Below are 15257 nucleotides of genomic sequence, written 5' to 3'. Positions count from 1 at the left end.
GACACAGAAAATAAAGTCACGGCAGCACGAACCTGACATTTTCAACCAGGCTCCAACAACATATTTTATACCTTTACAGAGAAAAGATGCTCAGTTTTAATCTGTTGCTCAGCTCCCAGGAGAAGCATTGCAAGTACAATTCAACTCAAATGGGATTTTGCTGATTTTGTTGTTTTGGTACTGTAGAGTCAGCGTGATCACAGGAGACTAAGTGGTCAGCTGTTTACACTTAAACACTGCAAACAAGGTCTATATGGTAAAACAAAAACAAGAAGGCGACAGAAAGGCCCTCAGGCATGAAATTAGATCAGTGAAACACAGAGTAGCAATCTCCACTGATCAGAAGAAGACAGCTGGATAATCACATTACCAATCATCTTGCCTGTGAAGCAAACTGGATTATCTTCAGTTTGTATAACAACTGATAAGTGAACTTGTGAACAGCATTTTGTAGAGCGCTTCATTTACACCATTATGAAGGAACAGAACAAAGTTTTCTTAGTTTGGAGCATGGAGTTCAGTTTGTTTATTAGTTTGTTTCTTAGGTTTTTTCTTGGAAGAAAGAGAGACAGCAAGCGAAGGAGGGGGAGGGAGAGAGAGGGAGGGATTACCGGCTCCCCCAGTAGGCGGAGAAACCGGGCGGGTACAAATACGCGCTCTGATCCTCTCTACGCGCTTAGTAGAGAACAAGGGATAACCGGCTGTAAACTAAAAGCCAAACCGGGACTATACATTGTATTTGACAGGTAATTTTGATTTACTTCATCAACTTTTCTGCCACTCTGTAACTTCAGACCTGCCGTGTTATCGGCGGGAGTAGTCTTCAGCTCACAGCCGGAGAGACTGCCTCGTGTAGGAGCACATGACGCTAGGGATGGGTTTGATTTCATCATCTTAAAGGAAGATGGAATTATACGATATCACACAGCTTTTGGAGTTGTTATTGCTACCGGGTCGATTTTAGCTTGTGTTCGGTGAAAGTTTCACAGACAGTCACGGTGTACTTGTTTGAAGAGGTTTTATTTAATGACTGTTGAAGCGAACTGGAACAAACCGGTCAACTACTAAATTTCCGCTTTACACCCCTTTAATCTTAAAGCCATGTGTGTGTATTATGTTATATTAGACTGTCAGAGAGCTACTTGTTGGTGTTTTTTTTCCTTTGTTTTTTAACTAACAAATTTTCACTGTCGTTTACTCGTGACATTTGTTTAAATCGTTTTCTTTATAAGTCTATGCTTGCTATTGTTATGCTCTTATTATGAAGGGTAGCTGCAGTATTTCCGTAACTCGAGGCTGACCGCTTAACGTAAGAAGTAGTAATTGTTTCGTCAGACACCGGTGGAACATATGAGCATCTCAGGAATGGGTCTTCCGTTTATTTGAAAGTTGTTGTTTTTTTTTAATTTACAGCTGATATTTTTGTTGTTAGCGTTTTGAGCGGGTTTTGAAGTGTGACTGACATGAACTAGTTTTTGTTTTTTAGTTTTTAATGGGCGCTTTGTAAGGAAAAACAAACAAGAGCTTGTGTCTATTTAAGTAGGGAACCGCACCGCCACTCCTGTTTAATTCCTACATAAAAACTGGGTTACCTTAATGAATCTAGTCGTTGCCTGTATGTCCTGTGTAGGGGGGGGATGTGTTACATAAGGATGGCCAAAAGGCGAGGGGATGAGACTTGGCCGGTGCTGCCTTAAAAAACAACAACTCTACTCCTTTTGGTGGTCTTGTTTTTATTTAGCTCTTGGGTGTTAGCCAATGAGAGTGCTTTTGCAGATACAGTTATTAATTCATAATTTTCATTTGTGCTCCACCTCCAGTTAAACCATGAATAAAGACACAGAGATCGACATGAAAGAAGTGGAGCTCAACGAGCTCGACCCAGAGAAGCAGCCCATGACGGGGGACGGTCAGGCTCCAGGGGGGGAGAAAAACGGCAGCGTCAAGCTGAAAGTTCCTGATGATGAGGTTACCTTCACCGGGCTGTCCAAAGAGGAGCTGATGAAGGTTGCTGGCACTCCAGGGTAAGAGCTGCAGCTAAGAGCTGTCTTCCTCTGTGGGCGTTAAAATAAGTGGACATTTTTACATTATTATTTTCTTCCACAGATGGGTGAGGACCCGCTGGGTTCTTCTTGTCCTCTTTTGGTTGGGCTGGATTGGCATGCTTGCTGGAGCCATTGTAATCATAGTCCAGGCTCCTCGCTGCAAGGCTATTCCTGAGATGAACTGGTGGAATGAAGGGCCTGTCTACCAGATCACTGACCTTGAAGCGTTCTCTGGAGGATTGAAAGGTAGACTATTTGTGGAGAGCTTATGAAGCTGATAAAGTGGTTTTATTCTTGCAAGTTTTAAAAAAAGAAGAAGTTTTTTTTTTTGTTTTTTTTGTTTTTTTTATTGCGCTGCCATGTTTATTCCCAAAATGAGAGTTGGAGGTTGCACTCAAGACTTTATGCCCCAGTCTTGAGTTGGGTAACATGCTCTGACTTGCATGGATAACGTCTTGTGACGGTCTCTTGGCTTTCATTAGTTCTCTGTGGCCTGTGTCAGCTGTCTAGATATCAAATTGCTGACTAGGCTGCCAAAGTCTGACTAAAGGTCTTAAGACCATTTAAAAGAAGAAGAAAAAAAATGAACACGTCATCTGTTTCATATCTCTATTCAGATATGGCCAAGTTGAGCAGCTCTGGAATATATCAAGATGTCGTGATCTGTACATAACAAAAAAAAATTGTTTACTGCAGGCTTTTAAAATCGGGAAGGAAGAACAGTGCTTACTACTGTTCATAAAGTGAACTGGTGGGGAGCACTTGGTTTTAACAGGCTTTGGGTGGAATTCCAAAAACTCCATGTGACTCAGTTTTGTTCTCTTTATCAAAGCCACCCTTGTGCTCAGGCTTCACATGGGCAGCAGAGGGAATGGCTGGGATCCTTCACATAGTCTTGCAAGCACTGCGGTGCTACAGTCTGAACTATCAACATGTGTCTAAAGCTGTCTGTCCTTTGTCCCTAACCTGCTCACACCCTGCTGCTTCTCACACCCTCGTTTTTCTGCCTTATGTGAAATTTACACTGACCCAGCATTTTATTTACTACCTTTTTTTTCTTTTTTCTTCTTTTTTCTTTCAGGTGTTGAAGAAAAGTTGGATGACATTAACCAGCTAAAGGTGAAAAGCCTGGTAATCGGACCTCTTCATACTGTCCAGGCCAACCAGATGACTGGTCTGAACCTTCAAGAAATTAGTGCAGAGCTTGGAAAAGCTGAAGATCTCGACAGCTTGTTGAAGGCGGCCCACAAAAAGGGTACGTAATTGTCTGATTTCAGATCAGTTACTTGCTAAATCGTTCACACTAAAAGAGTAACTGGTGCTCTGTTCTTTCATTAAGAGTGGTTTCTATTTATTGCTGGATTCTGTACTCTTGAGGGCCAGATGTGAGCAAACATTGCTGTTTCTTTCAGGCATTTCTGTGGTGCTTGACCTGACTCCAAACTACAAAGGAAATCCTGTGTGGTTTGATAAAATAGACCTTACAGAAATAATGGAAAAAGTCAAGGTAAGCACACAGATTTAAGATTTAATTATTTGCAGTAAGAAGGCATATTAAGCAACATCGCTATCTTTACATGTGATAAACAAATGGCACATTTTTGACTTATTGCCCCATGGACAGATGATTAAATTGGACATTATATACTGTGGTGTAGATTCGGGTCTTGCTGCCACTGTAGTTAATTTGAATCTGTTCTCTTCCAGACTGCAGCTGAGTTCTGGCTGAGTAAGGGTGTTGATGGCATCAAGATATCTGACCTTGGCATTGCCTCCATCAGTCCTGAATGGGCCAAACTGCGGATGGCGGTCCAGGGAAATGGCACTGATGACACCAAGAAGAGGTTTGTGTGGCTGCTATGTTCTGACCTTTGATTCAGCACAAGTAAACAATGTTGACCACTAAACGGGGTATTTTATTTTAGATTCTTAACTTTAGCTATTATCCACACACATAACAAAGTTGTAGGGCTTATCTGTCCTGGAAAAGTCATTTTAAAAGCAACAGTAAAATATCAGGTACATGATACTTTGTTCTGAGAGAACATGCACATGAAATATAGTCCCATCAACATTCAAGGAAGTGTTTCAAGATGTATAACAAGTACAAGTTCTAGACTGACCCGATCCTGTTCTCTTTTCTTTAGGGCTCTGATGGGTGTGGTCAACGGTATGTCAGCTAATGAGGTGTCTCAGCTAGTCAATGTCTCTGGTGTCGATCTAATCTTGTCTGACCTGCTCAGTAGAAACACGGAAGGTAGGCTGCTACTGTTTGCATAGTAGTGATGATTGTTAGTGACAATAATCCTAAGTAAATGTCAAAAAGGTGCATTGTAGATGATTATGGTACCTGAATATCCGCAGGTAAAGAGCGCATTGAGGTCCTGAAGACCCTCCACTCTGAGCAGAGAAAAATAGGCTGGGGTCTCGGTGCTGCTCAGAAGGACCATCTGTCTAAACGGGCAACGACTTGGGGCATAATCCGTCTCTACCAGCTTCTGCTCTTCACCTTGCCTGGAACCCCTGTGTTTACCTACGGAGATGAAATTGGCCTTCAGGCAAATCAGATGAGCAACAAAGCAAACCAGACCAAAGAAGCTCCGAAGATGGTTTGGAATGTAGAGAAGGAAGAAACTGACGGTGCTAAGGTAAGTGTGGGTGTGTTCAGTCTGTCACTGATCAAGCGTTCGTTTGCTTTAAGTGCAGTAAAGCATTTTCTTGAATTTCATTTACAGTCTAACCATACTGAATACGCTGAAATAAGGAAGTGGTTCAGATCCCTCAGTGACCTGCGAGGCAAAGAGCGCTCCCTCCTGCACGGCGACTACTATGGTCTCTACAGCTCTGCCACGTCTCTCTCTTTCCTTCGTGTGTGGGATCAGAGCGAGAGATACATAACAGCTGTAAACTGGGGAGATGGTCTCGAGGAGCTGAAATTAAATCTGGAACCCACAGGCAAGTTACAGTTCAACGGACATGTCTACTGACGATATCTAGCAATATCTATTAACTCTGCTATTTATTTTAAACTTGACGACCTTTGTTTGTGCAGAGGGGGTAGAGCTACCAGAAACGGCCAAGGTGAAGCTGTCAACTGACAAAGACTTTGAGGTGGACTCGACTGTAAACCTGAAAGACTTCAAGCTCAACGCCGGACAAGCACTGCTTCTGCAGTTCCCCTACACGGGCTAAAGATGGCGCCAAAGGATAGGAAAGCTGCATACTGATTAGTGTTGCTCTTAATGCAGTTTCTGAATACATTCTTATGGATTAAAACTGCATTAAGTGGATACATTTCAGTCTGACAGAACATAAATTTAGTGGGTTAAATGAAACATGCAGTTTAAAAATGTTTAAAACATTAGCTAGTGCAATAACACTACATTGTTCAAATGTGTGAAAGACATTCCATTCCTGGTTCTTTGGGCATTTTTCTTAAAGGTTGTGCTGTTTATGGTTTTTAGAAATCTTGCATTTTCCTTTTTAGTGACTTTATGAATTTTTGGGGAGAGTTTTTGTAACTCGCACAGGAAAAAGAAGTAAAGTTTGGATGCATGATGTTCGAGTCTGTCAAGTGAAAAGAATAAACGGCGTTCTGCTCAACCGCATATTGGTGTTTTTGTGTTTGTGTGCAAGGCGCCTTTAAGAGTTGTGTTTACGCTGATAATATCACATAAGATGTTGACGGTGTTTATGCAGGAGATAATATCAAATGAGACGTTCATTGTTTTCACTGCATTACAGGTGTGTATGTGTGAAAGTGTGTCACAGATGTGAATGGAGGAAGTGTTTATTTTATCAACGCCTTGAGATGGGTTTTTATAGACGCAGCAGACACGCCTATGAGTCTCACTAAAGGGGTCACACACCTGTCCATGGCTCTCTTAAAGTAACTATGGACAAAATCCTCTACATTACAGTACACACAGCTTCACATGTGGCAGGCAGATGAAATAACTGGCAGAAATTCAGCAACAAAGAGTTCCTAGTACAGCATGTTTCACGATGGGCTTTGAAATTAATCTTCTAAATAAAGTGGCTTTATGAGCCATTATCTTCCTGATAAATGAATCAGCGATTGATAAAATCAGCTAGACAAATGAGTAGTTGGTTAGAAATGTCTATTGTCTGTACGTGCCCCACAGTTATAAACTTGTGAAGCCTCATGTAAGTTTAGAGGGGGAAAAAAGTTATAAGTGACTTTTTTTAAAGGAACATTTAAGTTATTTCGCTAGAGACTGTAATTCCAAATTCACGAGGCTCATGTTTAGACTGCTTCAATGGGATGAACTTTTTCTTTTCTTTTTTTTGCCCGACCAAATATCAAGTTTAAGCATTGACCTGTCTGATTAGGAAGAATATGTAATATTTATATATTTGTTACCCATTTAAGTTATTGATCTTCAACAGTCTGTGGTTTCGTCATTTACACTGACATTCATCGTTTGCCTTTTTTTAAAACCACGTTTTCTTGTTACTTGTATATAAAAATATATAACAGCTATAATTAATCCCTTAACTCTGCAGTGTACGATCTGATGTCAGTCCTGAAACCTCCCAAATAGAAAATGTAGGTTTTTTAAAAATTTAAATACAAGAATTAATTATAAAGATGATTTCATCAGCCAACACAATAGCACATAAAAACAGCTACTATTACTACTAAGCACTGTACTCATGTACACTTATATATATGCACATCTGTGAATATGTTGCTGATAAATGGCAGCGATGCAGCTCAGAGCTTTTATACCAATGATACCAATTTATATCCCGACATGTAGTTAATGTATGAGTACAATGATGTTCTACAATTTCATACATTATATTACTATCTTATTAATACAAACATCTTTTTGTTTGAATATATATTTCACTCTAGTTAACATTTAATTGAATTAATACTATACAATACATATTCATGTCTGTTTCATTTTGTTGCATTAACATATTTTGTTGAATAACCAGTAACTGTGACTGTATGATATGTGAGGTGGGTAAAGACTGCAACATTTGTCTCCACAATGGAGTAAATTAAAACTTTAAATTAGTACAAATGAATCAAAATGACCTTAAAGTGGTGGCGCTTTTAGTCCGGCACTTAAATGAATGCATAGCTCTATATTGCCGATTATACCTCCGTGCTATAGTTTGAGCAGCAAACTTGAGCCTTTGACGTTTGCTTCTACTCGAATATTTCTCCATAAGGGGGTTTTGCTCGTAACTAATTTTACACCAAAACAATGTTGATTCTGTAATGATCCATCTGAAAAACAACAATCACTTTCATATTCTTAAAATCGTCCTACAAATATCACTTTTATCTTAGTTAGAATCATCATAATCCATTGTATGTACGTAATTTTGATCCTTCAGATAGTTACTGAAGCTATTTTAAGATTCAGAGGGGGGAAAAAAGTCTAGTTTTTGTTCAATCATGTTTTGCATTTATCTTTGGGACTGTCAAAATGCTGTGCTTGGTACAAAATCCACATTTGAAAAGCTCAAAATGATGCAGGCTAACTGCACACTATGGCAGTCTGGCTTTCTTTGATATACTGAAAAGCATGAAAAGCGTGCTTTATGAATGGAGAAGCCTTGCTTTGTAATACAATGCCATAAAACGTGTCAATTTCTCATTTAAAAACACTGCTTTAAGCCCACTCTTTTGATAAAAATGTCAAACAATTCCTCTGACACGTGAAACTAAACTCAGTAGAGTTTCGGGGTCTTGATACAATACAGGGCCGCCGTGCTGTGGTATCACAGGGGAGGTTTGAAGATGATGATACCGGGAATCAGAGCCCGTGTCGCACCTATGCTTGCACCCCACGCCGCTGCGAAACCAAACCACCGCCATGCACACTCATGACTGACTCTCAGTCTGAGTCTGACAGATACAGATGCACCTTTTACATCACAGTGTCATGAAGATACATGACCTTTCTTCAGCTTTCATGGAACACTGCAGCTAGTGAAATACAGTACTGTAATTTAGTTAGAGTGGAAAGCCAGAAAGCAAAGTGAGTACAAGATATTCTCGTTTCACACAGCAATTACAAAGCCAGTCGCTAATTTATACTAATGAACAATTGAATACACCTCTTGTTTTGGTAATATTCATTCGTATATACAAGAGGATTTATTGCCTAGATATACACACGTTTTAAACTTGTTCCCAGTAAAGACTTTGTGTAAAACAAAGGTGTAAAACTCCTTTTAGTTCATGGGACACATACAGCCCCATTTCACCTGTAAAATCAATACATCACAAACGCCCCTCCAAAATTTCCAGTGACTTCAGGTGTAAAGACGTAGATTCTTCAACTCCGACTTGTCCATCGCCAAGATTTTAAAAAGGTATTAAATAATTTTTCTCATTTAATGACCATTTATGAAATGATCCACTGCCTCTCATTTAATGATCACTGAAGATATCTTCAGGGTTTTAAACTGATTTTTAACACACTGATTCTACCATCAACACATACGCATCACAGGTCACAGTGGAAAGATGCAGAACCGTCACACCTATAGATTTTGTAGATAAAGAATACTGGTATTTCACACCTTTATGATTCATCTTATTCTGACCTAAAAATAGTTGTAATTTTCCAAAGGTTTTAACTGGTATTAATGAGCCTGGACAGCATTTTTTAAAGCCATCCAGTGAGCTGAATATGATCTTTTGGCAGGTAGTTCTGGCCCTCTGGCCACAAGTTTCACACTGCTGTTGTAATCACTTTCACTCCATACTTACAGTGAGCCAGGTCACCATATCACCATATATTAGTATAGGAGCAAGAATTTTATTAGAATACAGTAAACTCGTTACATAGTTTAATGCATTTGTTAACACTTTCTAAATATTTGGTACTATTCACCCTGGAGAAGTGAAGTCTTAATTTATTTATGGTAGCTATAGATACAGTGTGTGAAAAATAACGCTTAGTAAAGTACAAAAACATCCACTCACCAGCCATTTGATTAGTTAGTAGAGTTCGGTAGGAGGGGTTGGACGGCTATTTACCTTCAGACTTGTTTTAATTCTTCATGTCACAGATTAAAAAGGGTGCTGCAAAATTCCCTCTGAGATTTGGGGCGATAATAACACACAGTTGCTGCAGATTTGTCTGTTGTACATCCATGATACTCAACTCCCGTTCCACCAAAAGATGCTCTACTGGATCCAGTTACAGGAGTGTCACGTGGTGTGGTCTTCCGCTGCTGTAGCCCGTTTGCTTTATGTGCTGCTTGACCAGAGATGCCCTTCTGTAAGGATTGTTGCCTTCATGTCACCTCAAAGCAATTTGGCTATTCTCCTCTGACCTCAACCAGATAGTCTCATCCAGAGAACTGCCGCTCATTGATATTTTCTCTTTTTTTTTTTTTTTAGCGCATCCTCTGTAAACCCTAGAGATTGTTGTGTGGGAAAATCCCAGTACATCAGCAGTTTCTGAAATACTCAGATCAACCTGTCTTGCACCAATAACTACATCATGTTTAAAGTCATTAAATCACTTTTCTCAGCTTGAACGTGTCTTGAACGTGTCTGCGGGCATAACTGCACTTGGTGTGAGTGGCTGATAAGATTTATTTTTTAAGGAGGAATTGTACATAACGAAGTGGCCGGTGAGTGTGTTGTGCATTGTCTTTATTTAGATAAACAGATAAAAATACTGACACCAAACCTATTTCTAAAGCAAGCCAGAAGCTAAAGCCAGAAGCTAAATAACTTCAAGTTAACTTAAGCTTAAAACAAAAGTTAAAAATCTCTGTTAAGCTAACAAAGCTCACACAGAACATTTTTTTTCCCATTAATAAATACTCTGAGTTTCTCTCCTATTCACTGTTTTTTATCCTTTCCCTTTCTTGTCTTTTTTCTTCTCTGAGTCAGATTTTATGCCAGCCCTACCTCTCCTGCTAACACCGTTCCCCACTGTGCGGCCTTGAAGCCCGAACAAGGTACGTTCAAGTCAAAAAATATCTAAATATACATTTCTCTTGGAATTGGTAAAAACTTCTTAAAGAAATGTGTGTTCACCCTTTTTTGTTGTGAGACAGAGAACTTTAATAAAAACAACAAATAGGTCCGAAAAAATAAATAAATAAAATAGGCTAGCTTGACTTAATGCCGAGGTAACAAACTAGCTTGCAGCACCTTAGCTAATTAAAATGCTGCATCATCACGGTCTAATTTATCTTATGGCGATATGAACATATTTAGGCGGGTTTTGAATGTCAATCCAAGCTTTATTAGTTTTTTTTAGCTGATATTTTATCCTATTAATGACAGAAAGATGATTCGCCTTTTTCAAAATGCTTGTAATAAGGCAAAATTACATAATAAGTTCATAATTAAATTGCCATTTATGAGCAACATTACTGATTCCAGGCTTCAATTGTTTCAAATCAGTTTCACAGAAGTAAAGTTTATTAGCCAGGCTATAATTGCACTACTATGTTCACCTGCAAATCAATTTTGTGTATTTATTAAAGCACTTTTATTTACGTTGTTAGCTTTAGAGGCGCCAATAAGTAGAATTTAGTTCCCTAAGATCTAGCTGCTGCTCCGTGTTCCCGTACTCACTCACTGCTGGCTGCAGACGGCCCATTCATCATAAATGTATGAGAGTTGTTGTGATCTTCTCAGTTAACTGATGGCAAGAGAACAAACAAGCATGTTTCCTCTAATGTATTTAACTTTCCCTTTCGCTTAAACTGAACACCACACCAACATTGATTTTAACTTCCTTGTCTGAGAAAACAAGAGAAACACCATATATTCTGTTGTAATGGCAAATACTTTGACCATACACAGATCGGACCTGGACTCTCTACCAGACTGCAGTATTTAAAAGCTGATTATTCAGTGCATTTGGGTTTCTCTGGGGTCCTGCTTGTGTTTTAGGGTGTGTGTGTTTGGGTGTGTGGCCCTTTAAAAACAAACAGACCAAAAGAAGACCATAAGAAAAAATGAGGGATGAGAGAGGAGAAAAAACACCCACTCAAACTGAAAGTGTGCATATGTATGCATGTATATGTATGTGTGTGTGTGTGTGAGGTTAAAGCCACACGCCGGGGTGTTTTTTCTTCTCTTTCCAGCATCACTATGACACAGCTCGTAATACACACACACACAGAAATGCATGCACACATACACACACACACATACACGCACGGTGGCGTTATGACAAGGTTGATCAAAGACTGAAAGAGCGACAGGCCGATCATCTTTGGTGAAACTACGTTTCTCTCGCTCACCGTGTCACTCTCCACCCCTTTTCTCACACACATGTCTACCTACCAGCAGACCATACACACATGCATTTCACTGCCACTGGGACAGCTCTCCTCGTGATGACAACTTAACAGGTAAAAAGACGGTTTTTGTTCTAATTTCAGTGTTTTTGTTTCTTTAAACAAAGCACTGTGGGGCAGGACTGTTTTTCAGAATACATTTAGAGAAGATTTAACGGTAAAACCCTGGGTCCCAGCATTAGCACAGTTAGCATACTCACACAGAAATGAAACACACCTGTCCTGTCCAGTCTTAGCTATCATCATTTACCAGTTAATTTAAATTCAGCAAAATTTAAATTCAAGGTGGACTTTTTTTTCTTCTTCTTTTTTAAACGATTAGATATTTGTAGATTATGTCTAATCTAGTTCAGTCTAAATTCAAACATACAACATTTATCCATGAAGAATAGGATATATATTCGCAGGAATATGCATTTTATACATTATAAAAGCTGCAAGTCAGTATTAGAAGTGATTCATAATATGTTTGTACAGCTCTTAAACTTTGAGTAATGACCTAAATATGCAGGCGCGTCTCCTCCTTTCGCATTACTTGGACTGTTTTAATAAAAGCATCACTTTTACGCTTCCACTTAATCTCCTGAAAGTCTGACTGGTAGGTTCTGCGTGCATTAAATGGTTTGAGCAGCTGAAAAAGTAACTAGAAAATTATTTTCTTCTTTTCTTTTTTTTCTTTTTCTATTTTTCAAGTGACAAACTGCACACTGCTAAGTCTCAACATTACTTGTAGCATTTCAGTGTTGTTAGCCACAACATGTTGGTGTTTACACCAAACATGCTCTTATAGAGAGAGGCTTAAAACCACAAGCTTGACTTTGTTCATTGTGAACATTGTTAAGATGAAATCTGGGCCTCTGCTTATCGCTGACCAGTTACATATAAAGTTGTTGTAGTGTAGGTATTAGCCAGACAAACAGCTGCGTGTATTATGAAGTATTTATTGAATGTGGCATTGTGGGGTAACGGTGTGAAACGGCTCTTAGTCAGCTTTTAATGTTTCGACGATATTTGTTGAAGCCGTTAACGTCGAGGTGTTGGAAGTTTTGGATTCTGTACTTTTCTGTTTTAAGAATATTTCGGCGATGTTAATCGTCTCCCAGTTGATTTAAATGAGGTGGACCAAACTTTAGATGAAGAGTTTTCCTTGTTGTTGCTATTTTTGTCTTCCTCCGCTTTTGTGACCTTCTTTGACATCTGCAGACAGAACGGGGGCAACAACTGCCTCTTGTGTTGTTTTTTTTAAAGTTAGGAAGTAAGGCTTCAGCGCCTGTGGCAATGATTAAAAAAAAATATATATACAGAACTTTTTTAAATGCTCGGCTTTAAAACCCGTAGTTGAGAAACCACAATTAAGTAAAGTTATTATCTTTAAATGACTTAATTAACATTACTCTGGCCTTTTACACTCTTTCTAGAAGAGGAGGTGAAATGAGGAAGCCAAAGAAGCTGCAGTACATGCTACTTTCACCCACAGACATAAGGTGTAAAAGGCAAGGAGGATTTCCAGAAAAATTCTATCATTTGTTCATATAAGTTCAGGCCACGGTAGGTATTCAACGCTACGGAGTGAAGTAAAAGACAAGACGAAATTATTGCGCAAGAATACACCGCCGCCGCGTTTAAATGCAGTAAAGTCGCAGACTTTAAAGTCTTAGCGTACTCTGTCAACTTTAAGCATTTCGATGCATTCTTACCCCAGTCGGCTTTGCAAAAAGAGCTCATGTCGGGCCTGTGAGTGAACACTGACATTCAATCTTGCAGCACATTTTAGATATGCTCAGTCTTGGCCTCTGCCCTCCACTTACTCTTGACACTGACTTTTTAAATCAGGGAGCGTAGGGTTTTTTTGCTTTGTCGATTTCCCCTTCAAGTATCAAACGCTTTCCAATACTTGCTGCAGAGTCACCTTCCTGAAGCACCACGCTGCTGCTGCACAACTCCGGGTAGGAGCGTGTTGCGTGTTTTTAGTGCGTCTGCCGTAGATTTTAGTCGAACAACCAAAAAGCCCAAATTTGGTTCAGTGACTGAATTTTCTTTCACTTTATTTCCCACACGTGTTCTTACCTGCCATGTGATGTTTTTTTCGACAGCGGTTTTCACTTTGCCATAAAGCTGTGGCAGGTGAAGCATCCGGAAGGCAGTTTTTGTAAGTACAGTGTCTCCCTTCTCAACCATGGAAACCTGTATCTCCCTCTCAGTTGTTGCGGTGGCCTCTCTTACAGTCTGCCTCGCAGGATAACTTGGCCTATGGAAGATTTGCACTTCGCCCTAACAGTTGACTTTACGGAGTCTGATAATCATCACCCATTTTCACATTTCCATATCCTGATTGGTCCTTTGTTCAAAGTAACGTATTTGTAAATTGCTGTGACTCAGGGTGGGCTGGGTCATCTGCTGATCAGAAGCTTTGTGGGTCAATCGCTGACTTCTCCAGTTCAAACCCTGAAATTTGCAAGATATAGAACCCTAAACTGCGATTGCGAGTGCTCATAGTTAAAAAGCGCTTAAAGGCACAGATTAATGTGATATGTGAATTTATATGGGTGAAAACATGATACGTTTGTATCAGTCCAGCTACCAGATTCATTCTTCTTTAGCTGCAAACCTGCTGCAGGAATTACGATAAAGGTGGCGAATACTACAATTCATTATTTTGTTTTATACTAGAAAATAATGTGAATGTGGCCCATTTGGAGAGACTTGTTTTCATCTTGAGTATTTTCTTACAATTTGTCGCGAAAAATTCTAAATTCTTTGCATTAATTTCGTAAAAAAACAAAAGAATAAGACGTGAAAGATTCTGGGCGCCCAAATATCTCTTTCTCATTTAGAGCTGTGTTTTTTGCTCTGCTGCTGTTTCTTGGGTGCTATTGTATTCATACAGACATCAAAGTCACTGTGTAGCGTAAAACAGGTGTTAGGAATGCTAAAGAGGTGCACAATGAGGATAACAAGCAAATAAATTCATCATTTAAGAACAAAGAAACACACCAATACAATTAGCAGCAGAGAGAACATAGGTAGATGCAAGCACAAGGTGCTTTTACTCTCTCATAGTTGATGCTATCTAATATGAATGCACCAGTTACTGCCTAACCACTGCTTGTGACCAGTTTCCAGTGGCCTAGCTGATAATCATCTACAGTTCTTCTCATCGGAGGTACTGTGTGGTTGCACTCATATCCTTTAGTACATAAGGGCACCTTTTTAAGTAGTGGATGACATGATACTCTTAACACCTTTTAAAAATCCTTATGAGCTTTAATTTGTTTCCTCTTAACTGTGTCACAGAAAAGTTTTAAAATTCTTTGTCCACTAGGTTATAGTGTAATATATTACATAGAAAACTGATGATAATGTCAGTGTAATTTGTTTTATTGTGATTGTTTAAAAAAAAAATCTTTTAATATTGTTACATAGTACCACTTTCTTTAATGAAAGCTTAGTTATACTAGGTTATCTTAATGATAATAGTAGATTTAGCACGGGTAAATTAAGGACATTTTATTAAGCATTTCTAGAACTGCAAATCAAAGCCCATTATGAGTTTGATATCTTCAGAGCTCTGTGACAGCTTTCTGCCCTATCCTGAAGGGTAGTTTATAGGAACTGGGCTATACTGGATATTAAAATGCAACCTACACCCATTTCTCCGAGGTATATATTTCAGTCGCATCAGATTTGGTAAAGTTGCAATTTTGTTTGTGGGGGTTCAGTAAGATTAATGTTGAGTCACTGGTAATGTACGAGTTCGGTTAGCCGATGTAAAAGTGTCAGTTTTGTCTTTCTTTTTGGTTTAGTGTTTCAGCTCTCGCTACTACCTGCGATTAGGAAACTGAAGCCGTTTTCACACACAAACTTTTCTAGAGAATTGCAAAATGTTCCGCC

At 39.2% G+C, this 15257-nt stretch overlaps 1 protein-coding gene across 1 annotated transcript; it reads left to right on the top strand.

The window, feature by feature from the left end:
• Positions 1–596: 596 nt before the first annotated feature.
• slc3a2a (solute carrier family 3 member 2a) lies at positions 597–5653 on the top strand. Its single transcript, XM_005927726.2, has 10 exons — positions 597–746; positions 1821–2024; positions 2107–2291; positions 3127–3300; positions 3458–3552; positions 3753–3889; positions 4193–4302; positions 4410–4693; positions 4781–5000; positions 5098–5653. Exons 2-10 carry the CDS (start codon positions 1828–1830, stop codon positions 5235–5237), a joined length of 1542 nt encoding a protein of 513 aa, XP_005927788.1. The 5' UTR covers positions 597–746; positions 1821–1827; the 3' UTR covers positions 5238–5653.
• The last annotated feature ends 9604 nt before the right edge of the window (positions 5654–15257 follow it).

The sequence above is a fragment of the Haplochromis burtoni genome, unplaced genomic scaffold (assembly GCF_018398535.1).
Source record: "Haplochromis burtoni strain Fernald_Lab_line unplaced genomic scaffold, NCSU_Asbu1 Contig_102, whole genome shotgun sequence".
Taxonomy (NCBI): domain Eukaryota; kingdom Metazoa; phylum Chordata; class Actinopteri; order Cichliformes; family Cichlidae; genus Haplochromis; species Haplochromis burtoni.
This window is presented reverse-complemented; position numbering and strand designations above follow the sequence as displayed.